This window comes from Nannobrachium achirus, assembly GCF_963921795.1.
Source record: "Nannobrachium achirus genome assembly, chromosome: 7".
NCBI lineage: Eukaryota > Metazoa > Chordata > Actinopteri > Myctophiformes > Myctophidae > Nannobrachium > Nannobrachium achirus.
Genome location: NC_137816.1, coordinates 9,490,103 through 9,514,450, shown reverse-complemented (window position 1 = coordinate 9,514,450; position 24,348 = coordinate 9,490,103). Strand labels below are relative to the sequence as shown.

General features: G+C 41.9%; 1 protein-coding gene across 2 annotated transcripts in view; it reads left to right on the top strand.

Annotated features, from left to right (window-relative positions):
• The window catches only part of pcsk6 (proprotein convertase subtilisin/kexin type 6), a 91,388-nt gene that overhangs the window by 13,692 nt on the left and 53,348 nt on the right, over positions 1 to 24,348 (top strand). For both annotated transcript variants that reach the window (XM_080730489.1, XM_080730488.1), the window contains 5 exons: positions 420 to 496; positions 6,362 to 6,450; positions 13,146 to 13,318; positions 14,571 to 14,783; positions 17,244 to 17,344. In XM_080730489.1, the coding sequence (XP_080586615.1) occupies positions 420 to 496; positions 6,362 to 6,450; positions 13,146 to 13,318; positions 14,571 to 14,783; positions 17,244 to 17,344 (653 nt within the window). The remainder of the gene's footprint in view (positions 1 to 419; positions 497 to 6,361; positions 6,451 to 13,145; positions 13,319 to 14,570; positions 14,784 to 17,243; positions 17,345 to 24,348) is intronic.

Below are 24,348 nucleotides of genomic sequence, written 5' to 3'. Positions count from 1 at the left end.
TTGTATGTCACAATAACATGAAAATATCTTATGTGAAAAACATCATGTTATTATAACACAAACGTTTTACTTTATAAAATGATCCTTTAGTGTTTTGTTTTCTTCTGTGGCAGCAATTCATATCCGTAGATTTATAGGACACAACGTTACTGTAATTTCATTTCTTCACCTGACAAGTTGGATTACAGCCATAATATATGGCCACTGTTAGTCCAATTCATCACATGTACTCTGATAGCAAACAAGATGAATAGAGCAGAAAACCTGAGCCATATATTATCTTGCCTATTTACAGTATGCACAAGCTATGAATTGTGTTAGATTTATTTTTTTCTTCTTCTTCTTTTTCTCTTTTTTTTCTGGTTCTCTCTCATTTCTGGTGTTTTTCTTAAATATCCTCTCCTCTCTCGTCTGTCCAGGACCAGCTTGCGAGTTTCGATGTCAATGGGAACGACCATGACCCGACACCACGATATGACTCTAGCAATGAAAACAAGTAAGAAGGAAGATATCATTATACCATCGCCACACTCCAGTCTGTTCTTTAACTCCTCTGTCCCCCTCCCCCAGACAATCAGAGACGATGACAAGAATGATCATATTGACATCATGCACTGTATATTACTCATGAGCTTAGACATCTTGGGCTCTTTATTAGAGTGTTAATGTCAAAGGTACATTTGGTAAACCAAGCTCTTATCCTGTTAAGTTAAAATCAGGTCAGATTGGCATGGAAGAAAGTATAGTTTTTCAATGGTTCTCAGCAGTGGTGTTTCTGGTTGTACTGGCACCCTAAACCAGTGGTTCTCAAAGTGGGGTCCAAGGACCCCGAGGGGTCCTTGAGGGGGTTCCAGGGGATCCTCAGCCAAATTGCTTAATAGAATCAAAATGCCTGTTTTAAATATGAACAGTGTGGATTATCCAATATCATGATGAGTGACTTGCAATTATATTCTGATTTGATTTGAGTAAAGAGGTGTCCAATGATAATGTAGTATAGAACAAAAATACAATACAATACATTTTTAAACGTATTGTAGTCAAAGTGAAAGTTGTGATGAGTAGGCTATAAAATCAAGTAAAGTACAGAAGTATTGTACTTAACAAAGTACTTGCACTTTGTTACACCACTGGTACTTCTGCATTAATTAAATCAGTGTCCTACCTGTTCTGAAGAAAACCTGGAGACTGGCAAGTCAGCGACTGTATACTGGCTCTAGTATTTTTATTTTCCAAATAGAAGATTTGCCACTCAGCTCCGGTGGTGATAGCAGTCATGGTTGTGTTATAATTTCAGTAAAGCAGCATTATACTAAGTCACTTCCATGTGGAGTATGGGTAAATGTTTTATTATTTATTTTTACATTTGTTTGAGAAATGCAAGTCCTGAAACAACTGGCTGGGTTGCCAATTTCTGTGCAGTGTCAGGAACCACAGAGGATGATCACTTAACCCATTTAGGCCTAGAATTATTGAATGCTTTAACCAGTGAAAAATAGCAGATGTACAAGCTCACAGCGCGGCACCGAGTGCCGCGCTGCGAGCTTGTAGATCTGCTATTTTTGGAAAAAGTTGTGAAAATGTGTGCAAATCTTTGAATATATGTATTTTCAAAGCGAACGTTTGTAACTCAAATTTTGCTTCTGGGTGGTCCCTGGAACTAAATATTTTGAAATGGGGGTCCGTGGCCAAATAAATATCATTTTGGGGGTCCTTCACATGAAAAGGTTTGAGAATCACTGACATAGTGGTCTCTCAAGAACAGACTAACTGAGCTCCAGTTGAAGTGAAAAGGACCTTTTCTTTGACGATGGCTGGCCAGATTGCTGACATAGTTTTTCCAAAAACCTTAGAAGGATTCAGAAGACACTTATAGAATCAGGTCAAAATTCTAATTTTCACGATTTTTCAAAAATAGCAGATCTACAAGCTCGCAGCGTGGCACTCGGTGCCGCGCTGTGAGCTTGTATATCTGCTATTTTTTTTATATTTAAAGCATAAAATATTGCGTCATAATGTGTTCAGGCCTAATGATTTAGGTGACGCAATAAAATATGATTTTCTATATCATCATCATCCTTTGACTGGCACCACATTGTCGGGCCAGTTCTTGGAACATGAGTCCTGTGCCCCTGGAGATTGTGTCAGGAGATTTAAGAGGCCTGTTTCCTCTGGGCGATTGGGGAAGCCGCCATAGCAGGATATCAGATTATTTGATACTTTGCACGGTATAGAGGTGACCAGCAAAAAGTGCTCTTCGATGTGCTACAGTTGTTATTGGTGGTAGTTCTCTGCAAATCTGTACTTGATGATTTTTCAGAGAGATGTTTCTAGTCGGGGGATATCTTCAGAAATAGTGTCATATCCTGGAATAAATTCCTTACCAAAACATTTCTTCACCAATGTGTTTGTAAAGGTGTCTAGTAACACATCTCACAAAGACTGAAATGCAGTTTCCCTAGGAGAATCCGTTACAGCTGCTGAAAGTTGGGGTCCCATTAAATTAAACGCCCCCACAAAAATATGGTTTAGTGACGAGTCATCCCTTTTCACAGTTTTGGGGGAGCCGCCTTTACCCCAAGGAATGTTTTTCGTGCAAAACAAATGGTTGCAGTGGATTCAGAATCATGAAAAACCCCTAGTTTGACCCCTCACATGCTACTTAAAGCATATTTATTTTGGTGTGTTTTATCCTGTATAGTTAATTTAATGGGAACCCAACTTTCAGCAGCTGTCAAGGATTCTCCTAGGTAAACTGAATTTCAGTCTTTACAAACACATTGGTGAAGAAATGTTTTGGTAAAGAATGTATTCCAGGACTTTATATAGGACTTTAAGATGTCCCCCGACTCTAAGGAGTCTTATCTTGTGTATGTGCCATCCAGATGGTCTTGTTGCTCCTTCTTCATAGACCATCTTCATAGTCTTGCTGTTGTGCACACCTTCTGTTGTGCAAAGGTAATCATAATGACATAAATATAAACCCTAATGACATACGATGGCTTTCATGCTGACCGTGTAAGAGCATTTGCGCACTGCAGTGTATCTATCTGGTGGAGACCTACGGGCATGGTAATGACCACTATCAGTCATGCAGAGGATTTTGAAATTTAATGATGGTAAAATGTCACCAATCCCCACAGGCACAATTATTTTACCCATTCCAAGTTGTTGAGTTTGTCTTCTCATCTTTTGAGATCTGTGATATAAATACGAGGGTACCGGTTAAATTAGAATGCCAGTACAGTGAATTGATAAATGCACATTTTCATCTGAACTGACATATTTCTCTAATGCCTAATCTCACTTCGATCGGACATTCAGTCCTCATCGTGCTATTATCACCTCACCGAGTTCACTTTCTAACAACCTTCAAATGCAGCATACTTATATTCCCCATGCGAATTGCCTTTGTCAAATACACAAATGTAAAAAAAGCTGTTGATTAATCCCCCCCTCAAGCTCTCACTCCGAGCTTGACAGCTCGAGTGCTGTCCTCAGTGCCGAGGTAGCCGTCATTTTCTAGCAAAGAGAAAACAAATCAATTAAAGGAGAAAGGCTTCTGCGCCAGTTTGTCGCCGGGCTTCAGACGGATGAGTTTACTCGGAGCACCTGGCCTGGGGTGGGATTACAGCCCTTTAGTATTCACAACCCCATCTTCCCCTCATACTCTTGTTCATTAGGACATCCCTGCAATGGGGCTTTTAAGCCGTGACATCATTTTGTAGGCAGAGGAGAATCTGCCCCCAGAGCATTTTCTGTCCCTCGCTATTTAAAAAAACGACTAAAAAATAACGACTAAAGTATAATTCTAACACTTTCCTTTCAACAACAAAGAGAAGAAAAATGTGTAAATAGTAAAAATAGTAAAAAGATTCACGGAAACTGGGGGCAGAAATTCTCCTCTGCCTACAAAATGATGTCATACTTAACAGCCCCATGCCCACACGTTCCCTTTAAAATGAGCTGTCCAGTAGCACAGTGGTTCTCAACCTGTGGGTCGGGGACCCCCAGGGGGCCCCCAAATTATTTTGGTGGGTCCCCAGATGTTTAGCTAAATGCTAACATTGTTTTCTCACGCAACAGTAAACAGACCAACATACAGTATAAGTGTATACAGGGTATATCTGCACATTTCTAAAGTGACAATTCAAGGACTTTAAAGACCTTTTTACTAGTACCTCTGGTCAAACATTGGTAACATTTTCAAATATTAGAGGCAGAAATTGTGAAAATAGCCGATCTACATGCTTACAAGGCCTCGCGTTGCGAGGTGTACGTGAGCATGTAGATCTGCTATTTTCACAATAGAACCGTGTTATACAAAATGTAAGGCCTGAAAAGGTTGAGAACCACTGCAGTAGCACAGCAGGGGCATTCACGAATAGTGGTTTTTAGTATTCAAATTATTCGACCTCAAAGTATTCGAATAGTCGAATATTCGTCAGGACTGGCCAAACTGTCAAATATTAAGTAAGCAAGAGACAAACATTGTGAAAATAGCCGATCTACATGCTCACAACGCCTCGCAACTGCTATTTTCACAATATTTATCTGCGGAACCGAGTCACATTAAATGTAATACCTACAATTCCAAGTGCTTGTCAGGGTGGGGGTCACCAGTTCAAATATGTTTATTTTGGGGGTCACAGCCTAAAAAGGTTTGAGAACCCCCGGTATAGAGCATTAACACATTCATCCACCAGGAGCATTGACAACTCATTCTCATGACTTCCTATCTAGCCAAGTTTTATAAACTATATATGTTTTAAAGAGAAAACAATAAAAAATATAAAAAATAAGCGAATATTCGACTTTGGTGAACAACGTCGAATAGTGACTTTGATATTCGAATATTCGAATATATGGTGAATGGTGAATGCCCTATAGTACAGCAGGGGCACTTGCAGGGGCACTTGCATACCCTCTTCTGACTGAAACAACCAACCTTGTAGTCGTCACCTGCATCTTACTGCAGCTTGCCATCTTGCTCTTTGTTTTGTCTGTATAATGATGCATTTCACGTCACCTGTTAAGTGGCTGTTAAAGATAGGACCACTTCTTCACACTAGTGGTGACGAGTGGTATTTCTGTGGTGAGGTAAGCAATACAGTACATTTTAATGCTATGTACATTGAGGCATTGCATTTTGTATAACAAGGTTCTATTGTGAAAATAGACGATCTACATGCTCACAACGCCTCGCAAAGATCGGCTATTTTCACAATTTCTGCCTCTAATATTTGAAAATTTGGCCAATATTAAATGTGTCGTTTTAGAGGAATTAAAAGTCCTTAAAATGTCACTTTAGAAACATGGATATACCCTCTTTACACTTAAACTTTATGTTGGTTTGTTTACTGTTGAGTGAGAAAATAATGTTTAACGATGATTAAGCTAATCATCTGGGGACTCCTCAAAATAATTTGGGGACCCCCCTGGGGGTCCCGACCCACAGGTTGAGAACCATTGCTGTAGACAGGCACCCTTAGATTGCATTAACTTCTCAGGTGTTGTTTGTTGCGACCGTAGGTCGCAGTTTACTGTCAGAACCGTCACATCTTGACCGTATCCGCCAGGACAGGTAACGCCTGACACTGTGGTTCCCCTGACACATCACTGTGACATCACAGGTGACATCACAGGTGACATCACATTGAGGAGGGCGGGGATCTCCATATATGGGCATAAACAGGTGACATCACAGTGGTGTGGCTGGTTCATATATGGAGATCCCTGATGTCATCAATATAAAGCCCATATCTAACAGGACTTCATATGGGAATGCCCATATATGGAGGAAGACAGCCCATATCTGTGTGGCTGGTTCAGACAGGGATCTCCATGTATGGGCATAAAAGGGGTTGTATGTATGATGTCAGATGTGATAGACGTAATAGGATTTCCACATAACGAATTAAGCATGTTTGGGGTCTCACAGCACATCTCCATATACAGTACATGGATCTCCATATATGGGTACCAGGTGTCTCCATATATGGGTAACTGGTCCGATATACATCACTGGCCAGATGGCCAAGACATGGCAGGCAAGCTTGTCGCCCTGAGGCGTCTATGATACAAAGGGGACAGTGAAGAGAGAGCGAGAGTACCAGTAATGATTCCCCTGCTGGGCAAGTGAACTAAGGTTAACCTTTAGCTCTCTGCCTTGGTGTTGGGATTACATAATTTGCCCATGTGACATGTAGTGATCAGTGCTTTTTCACCAGAACCTTGCAAGATTTCAGTATCGCGTTCGAATACTTCAGCTAGCAATATGCAGCAGCATACAAGTATTCGACAGACACTGGGAGGATGTATAATTGCACCATTCTTTTCTTCTCTCTTTGTTGCCCTCTAGACATGGGACCCGGTGTGCAGGTGAAGTTGCAGCTGTGGCCAATAACTCTCATTGCATTGTGGGAGTTGCCTACAACGCAAGAATTGGAGGTGGAGTTCTTAGTTTTTTTCCTCTAAAATTGTATTTTGTGTGTGTGTGTGTGTGTGTGTGTGTGTGTGTGTGTGTGTGTGTGTGTGTGTGTGTGTGTGTGTGTGTGTGTGTGTGTGTGTGTGTGTGTGTGCGTGTGTGTGTGTGTGTGTGTGTGTGTGTGTACGCCTTGCATGCGTCTGTCTGTCTGTGTCTCTCTCTCCATCTGTCTCTATCTCTGCGTGTCTGTCTTTCTCATTTCCCAGTCTCTCTTCTTATAGCCAGCATTATTCTGCATGTGTGCACAGGATTAACCTTGGGTTGTGCTGCTCTGCGTGGCGGAACAAGGTTTCTCTCACTGAAAGCGCTAAGCTGGTGACCAGCGAACCAGTGCACATGAATGCGTTCACAAGACATTAATCCCCCATGGCTTCAGTAATGTCAAATGTCAAGGGCTTTTAATCAAAAGACAGAATCTCGGATCTGCTGCTCCCTCTGTTATGGTTTTGAGTTCTCTGCAGACGGGGTCGAGCCTCGACCCATTTCTGACTTTGTGTTCATTTATAACTCATAAACGCTTCACTCTTGCGCCCTAGCCTTTTTCATTAAACCCCCAGCCTTGATTCGCCATATCTCCTCTAGGCTGATTGCCTGTCTTAGACCCCAACACTGTTAATGCTATGAGGGGAAAGGTGAAGTGTTCTTCCTTTAGGCTGAAGTTTTTCCGAATGAGAAAAGGTGTTACTTTGTGAAAGTAACTGATTTGTCGTACTTCTACCCTGCCCAGCCCCAGACACTCTCTCTCTCGCAAACCCCTTCTCAAGGCACAACTTCAGTTATGTCCTGCTGTCATCCAGAAATAAAAAGAGACTTCTACAAGTAAGGTATTTGATTACCAAAGGTGCTTGGAGGGCCTGTAGCGGGGCAGTTTTTGCCGTTTGCTTTGTAGTAGCAGGTGGCATTGTTTACGTTGTTTGTGTGTCCTCTGAGAGCCCCGGCTGCTGTTGGTGCAGCTTGTTAAGGCTGATGTGTTTGCATTCTAATCTTGTTGGAGTCTGAGTCACCGAGCCATAAAAGACTTGTGTACAGATACAGAACTCCTCTTTGAATGCTTTGTCTCGTTGTCCTTATCACATCAGGGATGTTCAACAAAGACTAGCATATCGTCACTGTCGAGCAGAAAAGCACAAAAGTAGTGAAAACAGCAGATCTACAAGCACACAACGCCTCGTGGTGCGAGGCGTTGTGCGTTGTGCTTGTAGATCGGCTGTTTTCACTAGTTTAAATCATTTTTAAAACGATAAATGCAAAACGAACGGTTTATACAAGGTTTTCATTGGACAACGACGATATCCTAATTCTTATAATAATAACTTAAATTCTTCTATTTCATGCTTTTTTGTTTGACAGAGGATGTTTTCTTTAACATTCACCGGAGAAACGTTTAATTTGAAAGAGATCTTATTAATTGAGGATACCTATTGCGCACATTTTCTGTTGACACAACCTGCTCTTTGATTTGTTTCAATCTGTGGATGTACTGTATGTTGTTTTCTGTCACTCTGTTTTATCAGAGTGATTGTTATTTGGGTGCTTCCTTTAAAGGAGTCATCCAGACCAAAACACATATAGGGTTAAATCTGTCTTTTATCATACCCCTTCATAACTGCTTTAGTTGATTTTTTTCATAGCTGCCCCTGTTGCTAGATTTCGGCTGCCCCTGTTGCTAGATTTTGCGGGCTCTCTCATAACTAACACAGTGGATTGTCCTTAGGCTAGTGCGGTTATTTCTTTGGCTTCAAAGTTAGTATTTTTTTATTGGATTGTGTTTACACAACGTCCTGAGACCAACCAAACTGCTGTTTTGACCTCACAGGCACCCTTACTTGTCAAACGGCTTCTGCTCTGCACCAGAGCAGGGAGAGGAGAGGCTAGAAAATCTGGGGCAGCCGAAATCTAGCAACAGGGGCAGCTATGAAAAAAATCAACTAAAGCAGTTATGAAGGGGTATGATAAAAGGCAGATTTAACCCTATATGTGTTTTGGTCTGGATGTCTCCTTTAACTATGCCTTCTCCCTCATGCCTCTTGGCACATGGATTGAGGGCTGTTTTGTGTCTTACCCTTTAACTGTTCCACATATGCAAGGATGGTTTGTACGTGGCCTTTTCAGCTTTACTAGTTAACGGTAAATATAAGCTTATACAGGCTAATGTTCTTTTGATTTAATTCTCTGCGCCTGTCAAAGGCTACCGGTGCTGGTGGTGTGTAGTATATTCTTGTATATTACTCAAAAGCATGAGTTGACACATCAACACATTTGAAATGCCAATATGACAATGTTGAAATCAGTTAAAATCAGTCCACTTGTTCTTTGAACGATTGATGACACAATTGTTATTCTGAGCAACGTGTTTCAATATTGTTTTTGTTCCTATTTGCCAGAGAAGCTTGCGTCTTGCAAAAGCAAAGATACACAGGCAAAACATCTTCGCACATTTAACCACACCGGGTGTTCTAGAGTCTAGACTAGAGAAGCCACCGTGGATAACTTGTACTCCACACACAATATCCCATAGCCTGGAGGGAATCCAGCTATTCATATATTGACATTAATAGGTGAACTGTGGTCCGATGTGAGCTCCAGGCAGCTCATTCCAGCTCCCGTCATGTTCGACGGGAGAGTTTGCAGGTGGTGAGGAGATTTGCAGTTGGTGTCTGTGCTAGACAACCTAAAGAGTAAACACATTTCTGTCTCTGTTGCAAGTTGTGGATATAATGTCTCCACCAGGCCAAAAGGCATGGCCAAGACTATGTTACACCCTGTCCGTGTGTCCGTCCATCTGTGGACAGTTAATCTCCGGGAGTGCATCTCTCCACTCCGACATGTCTCCTTTCCGACATGTCTCCATTCCGACACTAACCCTATCTCTAACCCTAACCCTAAACCGAACCCCAATGGGAGTGTCGCCACTCCGACAATAAGAAGTCAATTTCGGAGTGGCGACATGTCAGAATGGAGAGAGCCTGCCAATCTCCGGCACCGTTGGCTTGATGACAGCGAAACTGTGCATGCGCACTCCCTGGATGCCAGAGCAGAACCTCTGACCCAATTTTTACAGGCTGATTTGTTTTTTTTAACCTATAACTCCGATCAGTGTAAAACTTGGTAAGCACACTCCCTACTAGAAACCAAGGAAAAAACCTTTGCCCTGCATTTTTCCACATCTGCCTTTTATAGCACACCAGGAGGCCAACTTCTGTAAAACATTTTTTATATTACTCCTTCAGATTGTATCGAAATTTCATGCAAATCTGTAAAGATGATCTCTATAGTCATGTGATCAAGACGGATCTGTTTGATTTTTCATATTGATTGGCTAAGATTGACATCTGAAGTTTTCAGGAGTGGCCGTCTTGATCAAAATGCTGCAAATCATGAACGCAGCGTCCGATTTCAGTGAAACTTTGCACGCACATAAAATGTACTGTGCCACCAGGAGTCAGATTTTTGCAAAACATTTTTTTTAAATTATTCTCTCACAAAATGTGTCCAAACATCACGCAAATCAGTACAGATTATCTCTAGTAAAGTGATCAACACGGATCTGTCCGATTTGTCATATTCCATCCAGATTGCCGAATTCCGAACATTGCTGGCCCACAATAACCTGACCTGGCGGAGACCTGTGCTCCAAGGAGCACCTTTTCTAGTTGTCTCCACTCACTCAAACTGGAGGGACAATTGCTCTGCGATTGGCTAGTCTGTTGCGTGCAGTCAGTCAGTCAGTCAGTCAGTCAGTCAGTCAGTCAGTCAGTCAGTCAGTCAGTAACATGCTCAGATCTGATGTATACTTCATTTGCATCCTAATAATCATTAGAGTAACTGTGTTAAGGGCTGGCCAAGGACCAAAACTAACATTGTTGAGGCAGATCTGGTTTCATACTTTATAGCTTAATACTATTTTCTACTCAGTCGGAAAAAGCTCCATTTGAGGTGATCCTCGTTCTACATCACTGTCTCTCTCATAATTAGCCTTGGATACACATGACTCGGTCACCTAACTGGCAAGGCTGTGTGAAATCTGTTTACTTTGCTCTGTTTTGGAAATCCTGAATCCAATCCATCCAATTTTGAACTGGGGCTATGAACTGGAGCTTGTTACGGAATTAGGTCTAATAGAGAGGTCCATTGATCTGCTGCCTGTTCAGAAAGGTGTTCAAACATCAAATGGATAAAAGCGGCAGTGTAGTTCATAGCCTAAAATATAAGCACCATGACATTTGCTCTACTTACAGTAGACAGCTTATTAATGGACAAGCATGCCTCTATGGTATGATTGCATGCATGCACGTGCGCACACGCACAGACGCGCGCACACACACATCCACACATCCACACATACTATGTTAGTGCTATAGCAACTTACTAATGCTTTTGATTAACTATTTCGTGTAAATTCTCCTTTAGAAGTATTTTTGTTAATCAGTGAAGAGAAAGAGTAGCAGCTGTCGTCAAAGGCTATAGGTACTGTACCTTTACTGTAGGCCTATAGGTATTAGGTAATCAATCAAATTCACTGTTTTGGACTGTCTGTAATTGACAGAAAATAATTTTTCAAAAACAGAAAGATGCCTCAATCTAGTTTTCTTCTCTTAGTATTTCTTCTCCTCTTCTTTAAAGAAAAGAGAAGCACAACAAGAGTAGTGTGTGTGTGTGTGTGTGTGTGTGTGTGTGTGTGTGTGTGTGTGTGTGTGTGTGTGTGTGTGTGTGTGTGTGTGTGTGTGTGTGTGTGCGTGTGTGCGCGTGTGTGCGCGTGTGTGTGTGTGCGCGCGCGCTCACACATGCGTGCGTGCGTGCGCGTGTGTGTACTCCTGGAGCTTGGTGAAAATAAACACAGTAAAATAAAGTGATTAACAATCCCTGCAGGGTTGGTGTTTGAGGACTTAAAGCAAGTGAGGATCCCAGAACAAATATCAAAACAGAGCATAGCTGTGTGTATGTGGTTGTAGAGAAAACAAAGACTGGCAAAAAGATATCCCACGAAACATACAGCTTTTATGGCAATTATTCTCTGAATTATTCTCTGGTTAAGTATGTGAGTTATTGCAGGTGTTCAGATGGTAAAGTTTCTTCCCACCACTGTGGAAAATGGTGTTCGATTCCGCCACAGTGCATCTGGCTTGGTCAGGCACTCCAAAGAGCGGGAAGCCAGTTGAGAAGGCCAGAAGGGCGATGTATTTCGCTTGCCTGGTTAAAACCAGACTGCACTCAACACCACCCCCTGGTGTGTGATAGAGTCTGGTTTATTAACCAGGCAAGTATTTCGCTGCATTGGGCGCTCCTACAGCAGGGGTTCCAGCAAGGCACCTGCTCGGCTGTTTTCACTAGTTTTGAGCGACAGTCTTGTATGATGATGAAGCAGGGCTTTGCTCTACCAAAAGACGTACACATTTGAAACTTGGAGATACGAGGTTTCTGCCCAACAGTGACGATGTTTTAGTGATTATGTTGCAAGGAAAACGTTGAGATAATAGCCATTTTGGTTAGAACTGACTGAAAATAACTTTGTACTTAATAAAAATGATACTTAATAGTTTTTCAAGTGTCCAAATAAATTCCAAACATTATCAAATTATCTCGCGGCACCCCTGGACTGCCGTCGCGGCACCCCAGGGTGCCCCGTCGTCACCCACTTGAAACCCACTGAAAACCCCTGTCCTACAGGGTGGTCAGCGCGCCTGTTCAGCGGGAGCGGAACTGGGGAATACAGTATATAGTTCTTCTGCATGAGTTACATTCTCCCAGTGAAACGCCTCACTGTCAAGTGAAATGAAGCGACTGTGACTCCAAATTAGGGGTGTAACGATACACTTTAATAGCGATTCGATACATATCACGATACATGGTTGACGATACGATACATGGACGATATTGGTTCATTCATGGCGATACGATACGATTCGATTTAATGATTTAAAATCGATATATTAACTATTTAGCAAAGAAATTAAATCTGTGTGAAAGGTGTGGATAGTGCAGGTTTTTAAAGGAAACATGTATTATTATGGATATAAATAAGTAAACACAGTGATTATCTGCCAAATACATGGACATTGTATATTGACAAACCTGCACCTTGACATGAACCCAGAGATTACACACATTTATCAATAGACCAGTGTAGCTATATGGAAAGGAAAAGTAATTAAACCCCTCCTTTTCATTTTTTCTTCTACTAAATACAATGCACAAGTAGGTAGTATCGATACAATCGATTCTTTGCACTGCCGATTCGATACGATACAAAATAAAATGATACGATTCGATTTTAGCTGTTTTCATTTCGATATACTTCGATTTTTTAAGTTAAAAACGATATTTCGATACAGTTACTATATCGTTACACCCCTACTCCAAATGTATAAGTGCAACACAGTGGTCCTGAGGGTCCGCAAACATTTTCATGCCAAGGAAGGACCCCCACACTGATACAGTGTGTATTTGGCCATGGATCCCTATCTAAGATTCTTCAGATATGGTTAAAGTGGTTAAATAAAGTGTTTAGGAATTAGGATTAGCAACAACAACAGAGAAAACTCTATATTTGGTTCCATACCTGTATGTATCTTTTTTCTGCAAAAGAAATGTATAAAACAAAATGGGATTACTGCAGGCTACATATTGCAGTCCTCAATATATTGCTTATGATGCACAGGTATTCGTATGCTGGATGGAGATGTGACTGACATTGTGGAGGCCAAGTCTCTGGGGATCAGACCTGACTACATTGACATCTACAGCGCCAGCTGGGGGCCGGATGACGACGGCAAGACCGTGGACGGCCCCGGGCCTCTGGCCAAACAAGCTTTCGAGATGGGCATCAAAAAGGTTTTCATGCAGTAACGACACCTGTCCCAAAGTATACCGTTTAATGTTCATTTAAATCTAAAAAATCAATTGAAACAGTTTACAGATGTTACGTTTCATCAGTGCCGGATCTAGCCTTTAGCACTAGGTGGGGCAGGAAGAAATGATAGGGGGGTCACCTCCAGCCCATGCCGCGAAGCCGAAATGCATAGAAAATTAAGCATTTTGGCACACTTATACCTATAACACACAATACAAACAACAGGTCTTACACCTATCTATCTCTCTCTCATATCGTATCAGTTTATCTATCCATCTACCTAGTTGTAGCATAATACAGTATTTCAAATAGTTTAATATTTTTGAAATTTTAGATTTTCGCATGCCATTATGTTTGGTGGGGCAGACAGGGCATTTAGGGCCCCCCCCCCCCCCCCCCCCCTTGCCTATGACTAGATCCGGCCCTGCGTTTCATCACTGTCAGGCAGAAAGAAACCTTGTATCTGTGTACACAACGCCTCGCGATGTGAGGCGTTGTGTGCTTGTGGATCGTCTATTTTCACTGTTTTTAGTTTTGGACGTACAAGGTTTCCACCCGACCCAAAGACGATTTGCAAACTCTTAAATCACACTCTCATTAACACTGAGGATTTGTGCTGTATGTATACGGCATTGGCATAACTGTTGATACAGTAGGTTTGTGTCAGTGTTGATTTTGTCGACTAAAACTATGACGACATTTTTTTGTCGACTGCGTTTTTTTCACTGACGAAAACGAAATAAAAACGAAATAAAAACTAAGCTGTGATGACTAAAACTAAGACTAAATATATTGACAATTTTGTCAACAAAATAAAAACTAGACTAAAACATTAGAGGAGAAGAGAGTCATTTTTTGTTTGGTAGCTCTCAGGTGTTGCGTGCTGAAAATAGCCGATCTACAAGCTCACAACGCGTCGCAGCGCGACGCGTTGTGAGCTTGTAGATCGGCTATTTTCAGCACGCAACCAAGCGTAAAATCAGTCATTACGATGCCATCAAGGCCTGCCAAAATAAATTTCAGTTGACTAAATCAACTGTAGATTTAGTCAAACTAAAATCTTATGATATTTAGTCGACTAAAATTAGACTAAAACTAAAACTTTTCAGGTGACTAAATTATGACTAAAAATAATTTATATTTTATTCAAAAGACTATGACTAAAACTAAATCAAAATGTGCTGTCAGAAACAACATTGGTTTGTGTGGGATCACATTACTTACGTCCCACAGGGACGGAAAGGCCTGGGGTCCATCTTTGTTTGGGCCTCGGGGAACGGTGGTCGGCTGGGTGACCACTGCTCATGCGACGGCTACATCAACAGCATCTATACCATCTCCATCTCCAGCACCACAGAGAACGGCAACAGGCCCTGGTACCTGGAGGTCTGCAGCTCCACCCTGGCCACCACCTACAGCAGCGGAGAGTTCTACGACCGGAAGATCGTGAGTATACTGGATACGTAACGGATGGGTGATATATTAATCAATCTTTATTTCAGACTCAGGTCCATATAACACAGAAATGACGAAACATAAAACATACATAAAAACGGTAACAACATAAAAATAAAATCATAAAAAAAATTACAAAGGTCAGATAAAAGAGAATATATAAATTATATATGCTCACAGTCTTTAGAGGCTATTACGCCAATGTCTCCTGAGCATGGACGAGAACCGATTGGAACACTTCACAGGGTTAGTTAAGATCACAATGATGCTGTTTTCAGACTCTTCTAGACGACACATACATTTATACATTAAGTTTCTTAACAGGGCTTGACAAGTAGGCACCCCCAAGTTAACAAACAGCTGGCTGGCACTGTGCCATCAGTAACCTTAATGCATCATTGTAAGCCACCTTTAGCTTTTGCATACTGCTAGCCTTGTAATTGCTCCACAAGTGGGCAGTATACAAAGGTGTACAGAATGCTTTAAAAGGTGATACCTTGACATCTACATAGCTGCAATCGGTGTATCAAGCATGCATGCACATTCAAGCGTGCAAACGTACACCTGCATGTACAGTAACATGCAAGCACATTCCCTTTTAACATTAACACCAGATGAAAACAAAACAAAAACATTAACACCAGATGATGGTAACATCACCAGTGCGAATACATGAAATAATGCTCTAACTAGAAAAGGTGCTCCTCGGAGCTCCTCAGGTATTGTGGGCCAGCAATGTTTGTAATTTGCCAATCTTGCAGGATAAAATATGAGAAAATCAGACGGATCCGTCTTGATCACTTGACTATGCGTGCGTACAAAGTTTCACCACAATCACTGAGGCCAAGGATCTTCTTCTCCAGCACCGCCGTAGAGAGCTTTACTGCCACACAGGCCTTGCCTGGCGTTGCCAGCCTCTATCACACACTTCGTTTTGGGAAGAGAGTCTGGGATTTCAGGAAGAGTTTTCATTTCTACGTCATTGCCCCAAACCACGTGCCCCAAGCCTACAGAAACCACGTGCCCCAAGCATACAACCCTGATTGGCCAACCCTTGAAGCTGGTTGAGGAAATAGAATCTCAATCGATCGGTGCCAGACTGTACTACAACCCAGACCCATGATTCAGAGAGCACTATACAGTGTAACTCCTTTGCTTATTGATATTCAGTGCATATGAATGATGTTCTGAGGCCCTCATGTCGGATTTGTAACGGATGAGATTAAGTCAAGCTTGCTTTATGTGTGGTGCTTTCAAAGACAATTCCTCATCTTCTGTGAATGTAGCACATTTCCCCAATCCCTTACTTAAACGTTTGTAAAACTGACCTTATGCCTCATGCCTTTAGCCTTAAGTATAATCTTTTTGTTCCATTCTGCCTGAATGCATCATTTAAGTTTTATACCGTATGTGTTTTGATGCTTCTCAGGCTTCTGTCAAGGGCAATGGAACACTAGAAGCAGTGCTCTTCCGAGCACAGGTCTCCACCAGGCCAGGCGTCCTGGTGGTGCTACTGTATAATAGGCCAATGTAAAAAGGGTTTTCATATGTTCTTCACCTTAGACCTTTCATGGCAATCGGACACTGCATGCATGATTTGAGGCATTGTGTTCCTGTGTCCAGGCCTACTCTGTGTGTGCCTCTACACACAGACCAAAACATAATATTTACAGAGTACAGCAGAATCTGCTCTCTAGTACAATATCTATGGTGAAGCTGCCATTAGTATGGTCGGCTGGTGGAGGGACACACGGAGTGTCTCTCTGCTGTCCTTCTCCCATCCGTCATGACTTTTAACAAGCAGAGGTTATGTGCTCCAGCATAAACAGACTTTTACTGCAGTATTTTCCATGTAGGGCCCTTAATGGAACCCAGTCCCGATGTTCAACTTTGTGTCTGTATATTTGTTGTAGGGCTAATGTTCCATCAGCAGCATAACGTCTAACAATCATCTCTGACTCTTGGACACCGATGATGTTGTGCCGACTGCCGAAAAGGTTACCCTAGTGATGTCACAAGGTTTAAGATCTGTGAATTTGAAAACGACACCCTCGTTTTCACCAGCAACTAAAAACCCTCGGTTTTTAGTTGCTGGTTGTGGCATTCCCCTTGTTCACTGCATTTATGGCCAAATATCGATTTTGACTTCATGCCGTATGGGCATGCCAGGCCGATGCTTACCCATGAATTGCATCATGAAAATGTAGGATTGCAGAAAAAGTATAGATTGTATCATAATATTGTTTTATGTATAGGCTACATCAACAATTAAAAGAAAATGGACATCAACAGCCTGATAGTGTCCCTATCATACAGTATTTGAAAGATTACGAATTTCCACCGATGTACATGGTTGACAACATTGCCTGAAATACAGTATACATACCTACAGTGAAAATGTACATGTGCAAAACAATGTCTAAAACAAGTCTGAATGTTTTTGTAATGCAGGTAACCACAGATCTGCGGCATCGCTGCACTGACAGCCACACTGGAACGTCTGTCTCCGCTCCCATCGTGGCTGGGGTCATCGCTCTCGCTCTGGAGGCCAAGTCAGTACTTTCACCCTCCTCCTCACCACCGCACCATCTGTCTTCTGTCTCTGTCCTTATATCTGTTTTGGTCTTCCGCTGTTCTGTTTATGAAGTGTTATATCTTGAGATCAGGGACGTGCTGGGCCCCTGATTCAGCCCGGGAAAAAGCGTTGGAGAGGCCCTCATTGCGTGCTATAGAGAGAGATCTCTCTTTTAAACTAGTTTAAAAAATGATTTAAACTAGTGAAAACAGCCGATCTACAAGCACACAACGCCTCGCACTGCGAGGCGTTGTGTGCTTGTAGATCTGCTGTTTTCACTACTTTTGTGCAACGGCCTTATATGATGAAGCAGGGCTTTGCTTTGCGAAAAAATGTATACATTTGAAACTTGGAGATACAAGGTTTCTGCCCGACAGTGACGATTTACTTTGTTGGCCGCCCACCCCCCAAAATGGAACGAAGGCCGACATTTTATTTAAAAAAAAATCCTAATGGCCGGCCTGGACCGGCCGCGAAAGAACCGGCCGTTCGGGAGTTGTCCCGCTTTTCCCAATAGCCAGCACGTCCCTGCTTGAGATTGTCGCCACATCTCGCGATCACTCATCTGTCTCCTTAATTAGTGGAGAAATGAGTTTAGGGAGATGCTCATGGAATGTTTATGTCTGAATGGCGATGGCAGACCCATGATTCATAGAGCACTATAGTCTGTCAGTGTAACTCCTTTGGTTATTAATATTCAGTGGATATGAATGATGTTCTGAGGCCCTCATGTCGGGTTTGTAACGGATGAGATTAAGTCAAGCTTGCTTTATGTGTGGTGCTTTCAAAGACAATTCCTCATCTTCTGTGAATGTAGCACATTTCCCCAATCCCTTACTTAAATGTTTGTAAAACGTATCCCTGCTCATGCCTTTAGCCTTAAAGAGGTAGTGCCATAGTTTTGTACTTTTTCTGTTTTTCATGTGTCTAGGAGGTTGAAAGTACATCATTGGACCCCCTGGTGTGGTTTTTATGAGCAATTATGTATTCTCTTGGTATTTGTTTGATTTCTCTTGGAGGCTGCCACCTTGTGGTCAAAAGTGTCAGTTAAAAAACACAGATACTTTCATCACAGAATCAACTCCTCCCCTAATTGCCATTCACCCAACACTGTGGGATGTGGCTAACTTCAGCTGGGTCACCACCCACCATGACATCCATGCATACTTAATGAACTGGGGGTGTGGCCACATAAAAACCCAATTTTAACTCTTTCTGTATACTTTTTTGGAAAAGATCTTCCTCCTAGTATAATCATAATACCTGATAATCATGTTTTAGAGGGGGGAAAAAATCATGGCACCACCTCTTTAAGTATTATTTTTTTGTTCCATTCTGCCTGAATGCATCATTTAAGTTTTATATGTGTTTTGATGCTTCTCAGGCTTCTGTCAAGGGCAATGGAAAATAATATGGTATTTCATTACCCATGACAGAAAATATACAGCAGCAGTTTCTCTTCAAGTGTTGAATGGCAGTGTGGCAAGTTCTGCTTCCATGGCAACAACAACCAGAATGAAGCATTAAATATAGCTGCAAGCAGCGATAAAGTGGCCAAGGCAAAAGCATCAAGGGAAAGCAAAGAAGACATCAAAGAGAAACTAGAAGCAGTGTTCTTCCGAACAGGTCAGGTGTTTTTTTTGGCCTACTGGTGACTCTATAACAGGCCAATGTGAGAAGGGTGGCATCTGTTCCTTGGCCTAGTGGGAACGTGTGTGCAAAATCTCACACACATAGCAGGCTGCGTTTGAGACAATTTGTTCAAAAAGGAGCAATCCTGCAAACCTTGGAATTCAATTTTAGCCAATTAGATAGAATATGATATCGGACAAATCCGTCATGATCACATCACTGTAGAGATACTGTGTACTGATTTGTGTGATTTTCGGATAAAATTTGAAGGAGTAATATCGAAGAATGTGTTTTAATACTGTAAGTCTGCCTTCTGGTGGCGCTATAAATGGCAGATGTGAAAAATGCAGGGCACAGGTTGTTCCTTGGCTTCTGGGAAGTGTGCATACAAAGTTTTACACTAATCAGTGGTTATAGGTAAAAGCACAAAATGGCCTCTACACAACATGTATGCAAAAGACTGTAGGCCTATAACAGACACCAGTAAGACTCCCTAGTCGGGAGATAAGCGACCGTCAGGTCACATGTATACACAAATCCATGTTGATGACATGAGTGGAGACATAGTGTGTACCGATTTGTGTGATTTTAGGGCAAAATGTGTAGGAGCAGTGTCCAAAAATGTGTTTTGCAAGAATCGGCCTCATGGTGGCGCTAGAAGAGGGCCATGTGAGAAATGAGGGGTGGGGTCTCCGCGTTGCCTTGGCGGACGAATAGGTACTGGCCCCGGCTCTCCCGGACGCTCCTAGCCCGAGTTACGGCATTTTATGTGAGCTGCAGTGGAGGGGGTCCTCCACTGGGGGCGCCACCACTTTTGCATCCGTTCTGGAGCACCAGGAGTCGGTGGTCCCCGGGAATTCCCCGTGAGCAGCCCCGTTGGGGTGGTCATTTGGTAATTTTTGCACATTTGGTCATTTTTTACATCTGGGGGTCACCCAGGGACCTGGGGGTCCCTGGAGCTCCGGGGGTCCTTGGAGGTTGTAGTTTGGCAGGCAAGGAGCGTGTGTGCAAAATTTGGCATGGATCGGGGCAACGGTTGCGGAGATATGAGCAGGGCAATAGTGTGACGTGTGAGGTGTGACAGACAGACTGACGGAGGGACTGACTTACAGTTTGTGGAGGTTTTGATAGTAAGTGCGACCTGACGGTCGCAATAAAATACTGTGATACTATTCACCTGGACAGTTTATGGTGCTGTACATAATAAGCCTTGCCGAGCCATGAGGCCCATATGACTTGGCAGAGCCATGAGGCTCATTCTGTAGCGTGAGGCAGCTTGATGTACAAGTACACCCCCTTGACGTGACTTTAGCATGTCGCAGGGACTTAACCCCAATCCAACCCTTGATGCTGAGTGCCAAGCAGGGAGGCACTGGGTCCCATTTTTTAGAGTCTTTGGTACAATCCGACTGGGGTTTGAACCCCGATCTCCCAGTCTCAGGGCAGACATTCAAACCACTAGACCACTGAGCTGGTACATGATATCATTGTAATCCTTGGGCATCACAACATACAGTAGGTGTAGACATCACATAGTTTAGTAATGGCGGATATAAAAATATGCATCAAGGAGGGGCATTTTTGGAAAGGCTCCATAAGGACCCAAACTGTTTTATGCCATCAACCCCAGACAGGATTTGATCCACCAACCTTCTGCATAAAAGGCATATGCTCTAACCGCTAGACAGCCACACATTTGGTGACTGTCATGTTTGTTAAAGAAAAAGGTTCCATGTAGGCTGAGTGCCTTCGATTAAACAATGATTCAATAGCCATTGCCACAGTATTTTATCGATTTTCCATATTTTGGAGGCTACTAAAAGTAATCTGAGTAAATGTAACCTGAGTATTTGACATTTTTATGTGATCGTATTCTTTCATTCAGCATAGGCAGTCATGTTTAGAAACAAAAAAGGTTCCATGTAATATACTTAATATATATTGTGGGGGCTGAGACCAAAACGACACTCAAAACAATTGAACATTGTAGCCACACTGGCACATTTATTTAGAAAAAAGGAGGACAAGCAGTAGCGGAGCTCCACTCCGTAAGGTAAGTAGTAAGTACGAATGAAGTAGATAATCAAATGAGGAATTAAGTAGTAGTAGTTCACCCCAAAATGACTCTTTACTCAGGCCATGGAGACTTGAATTCAATAATATGTTTAGTTTATTCACATTCCTAAAACAATTTTCTTTCAATAAATTTACCCCCATTGGCTCCCCAAATGGGTCCCCATCCGGAATCAATGGGGGTGTACGAATCCATTTTTTTGTCTGGAATGTTTCAATACAAACAAATAATTATTTAACTCAAGTCTCCATGGCATGACTAATCAATAGAAAAAGTCATTTTGGGGGTGAACTACTCCTTTTAAACAATAAAGCCAAGTAACTCAGGTCAAAGTCAAACAGTCCAACAGTCTAGTCAAATTGATTCGTACTTTCAGTCCTTAAGCATGCTCGTTCCATCACTGTGCATGTTCTCCTATATTGCCTGAAATGACAGATACGCAACATTAGGATTTCATTTAACTATATGGCATTTAAAAGGACTTGTGGAGTGTATAATTCTCTTACCGTCAGCCCCTGTCAGCATGGAGGAGTCAGTGGAAAGTGGAGCAGAGAAGGCACTTCTGCCCAGCCCTGCTCTCTGCAGGTGTGCTTAGATTAGGCTGATTGAACAGGTACATTGGCCCATCACTTGGCCCAGGGGTGGGCGTTGCCTTCTCCAGCCAGCTCTGAAACAAAAACGTCATTACTTCAAAACATGAATACTTCAGAAGTGAATAATCAAAATTCAAGCCCATGAATTAAATACAGTTGGGTGTCCAATGTAAAAAAAAATATTAGGTCTTATTTGGGATGTTCCATTTAGGCAGGGTGTTTACTTGTACATTATGTAGCATATGCTTTGTAAATGAAAAGTATACATTGCTAATGGACCAGTTATTGCAGAAGTAGGTGTGGGTTGGAGGAATTAAATTGATGAAAAACATTAAATGAAACCAGAGAGAGAACTGGGGGGAATGTGGTGTATGAGTGTCACTGCTGCTTTTTCCTACCCATAACCATAGATCAGGACTGCACTGAGATCATGCAGGAATCGAACAGGATTGGGTCAGTCATTCTGCAGGCTGGCCATCTTTAAGTTTCAGTTCTTAGGCAATAAAACCTGGCCTGGATCAAAGGAAAGGCCAAATGAATACAAAAATAACAAATTCAAATAATCTGCTGCACTACAGGCTTGAAACAAAATATTCTACTAATCCACCCAACTACAGGCTTGTCATTAAACTTAAAACACATCAATTCAAAAGTCAACTTAGTAGCTTACATACAAGCATTACATTCCAAAAGAAATTGTTTTACATTTAGATCCCAAAAACCAAAAACATCATAACATTTCAAAGCAAACTTACCAAGTCACATTGTTCCTCTATCACACACAGCAAGTGTATCGAGTGGATCAGGTGGATCAGGTAGGTGAGGTATATCTAAAAAACAAATTATTGTATGGGTAAGTATAATGAATGAATTAAAGCTGTTAGAAATAAGAATAGTTGTTGAAATAATAAACAGTACAGACCTACAACAGCTCCAGTGATGTGCACCTCACTGAGCAACTGGTTTTATACTGGGTGTGGTGATGATTGCCAATTGCTGAGCAGCTGTGTGACGGATTGTGACTTGGGGACCGGGACCAAAACATTGCATGTGGAAATGAAGAAAACATTCCATTTGAAAAATAAAATGAATATACAATCTGAACCCTGGGTTACAATTACTATTGTATTGACTATACTTGTACTGTTCTCCATTTTGTCTAATGAAATAATCAAGCGGTTTGAGCTTGTACAAATGCAGAGCCATTCCATGTTAAATCCCATGTTAAAGTTAGCCTTTTTGCTAAATCACCAAACAACTAGCAGACACATTTCAACACACTTTAGCAAAACTAACCAACCAAGCCATTGACAATAAACCATTGCACTGTCAACTTACCGCTGAGTAGATGGGCGCAGAATGCAATCATCCAGCAGCATGCGGCTTCCAAACAAACTGAGTGAGGAGGAAGTGGCCTCACCTCAACCGTTATTTATACTCTCTTGCTTAATAGGGTTGCCATATTTGGTTGGGTTGCCATGTTTGCAATACCAGGGTTTTCACGGCAACATTTTGTGAAATGCATTTTAAATGCATGAGGTAAGGCTTGAACAGGGGACTTCTGGAATGATAGACAAAGGCCTTACCAGGTGAGCTATGCACAGCTCTGCACAGTGAGAAAATATTACTTTAAATGTTTGTTTTAGAAGCAGAAGAATAATTTGCATAAAACCGCAATATTGATGAATTATTAAAAAAGCATGTTTCAATTTAAAAAAAATCCGATCTAACAGATCTTTAGATATTGGTCCAAAGTTCATGTAAAAAAAGTTCCGTGCACGTGACGCGAAAGTTCCGGAATAAAAGCGGGTTTAAGTGTTTTACAAACTGCTCAAAATGGCAGAAAATCTAAGGACGGAGCGTACTTAACAAAGACATGGATGGCTTCCGCTTGAGTCAAGGCACGCGTGTAACCAAGTTGCATGTCTTTAAACGAAACGAGGCATGACTTATGCCCCTTTAAAGTTTGAGTTTTCAAACGCTTCGTATAGCGCCCCCCTTTGGCCAATTGGAGTAAGATTGCTTTCAGTGATATTTGGACTAACCCTCAACATATTTGCCAAATGCCATGAACGTGTCACTTTGCATGTATGATTTAGAGGCAGAAGAATAATTTGCATAAAACTGCAACATTGAGTGAATTATTAAAAAATAATGTTTCGCTTTAAAAGAAATCCGGCCGCTGTGCGATGACCGCATTGGTCCAAACTTCATGTAAAAAAAAGTTTCGCGCACGTTACGCGAAAATCCCAGGAGGAGATAGATTTTGACTGTTTTTCATATAATTCAAAATTGTGGGAGAAGTAAAGGTCAGAGGTCAAAAGTCAGAGCGTAAAAGTTGTTCGGCATGAGGAGACGCATAAGTGTATACAGGTTTCATTGCTGTACCTGAAACAGGGCATGAGCTACACCAGTTCAAAGTTTGCACTTTCGAAGGCTTCCTACAGCGCCACCCTTTGGCCGATTGTTGCGAGCTTCGCGTTTTAGCCGTTTGGCATAGTCCTCTGCCATACTGCCGAGTTTCGTAAAAAGCGACTGCACGGTCTAGCCGCTAGAGCAAAAGTGGCGGAAGAATAATAATGACTAAGTCCAATATCAATGAGTGGCCATTTGCCACTTCGTGGCCTTGGCCACTAATTATGAAACCCATAAAGTAGCAATAACTTTCAGAGTAAATCCATT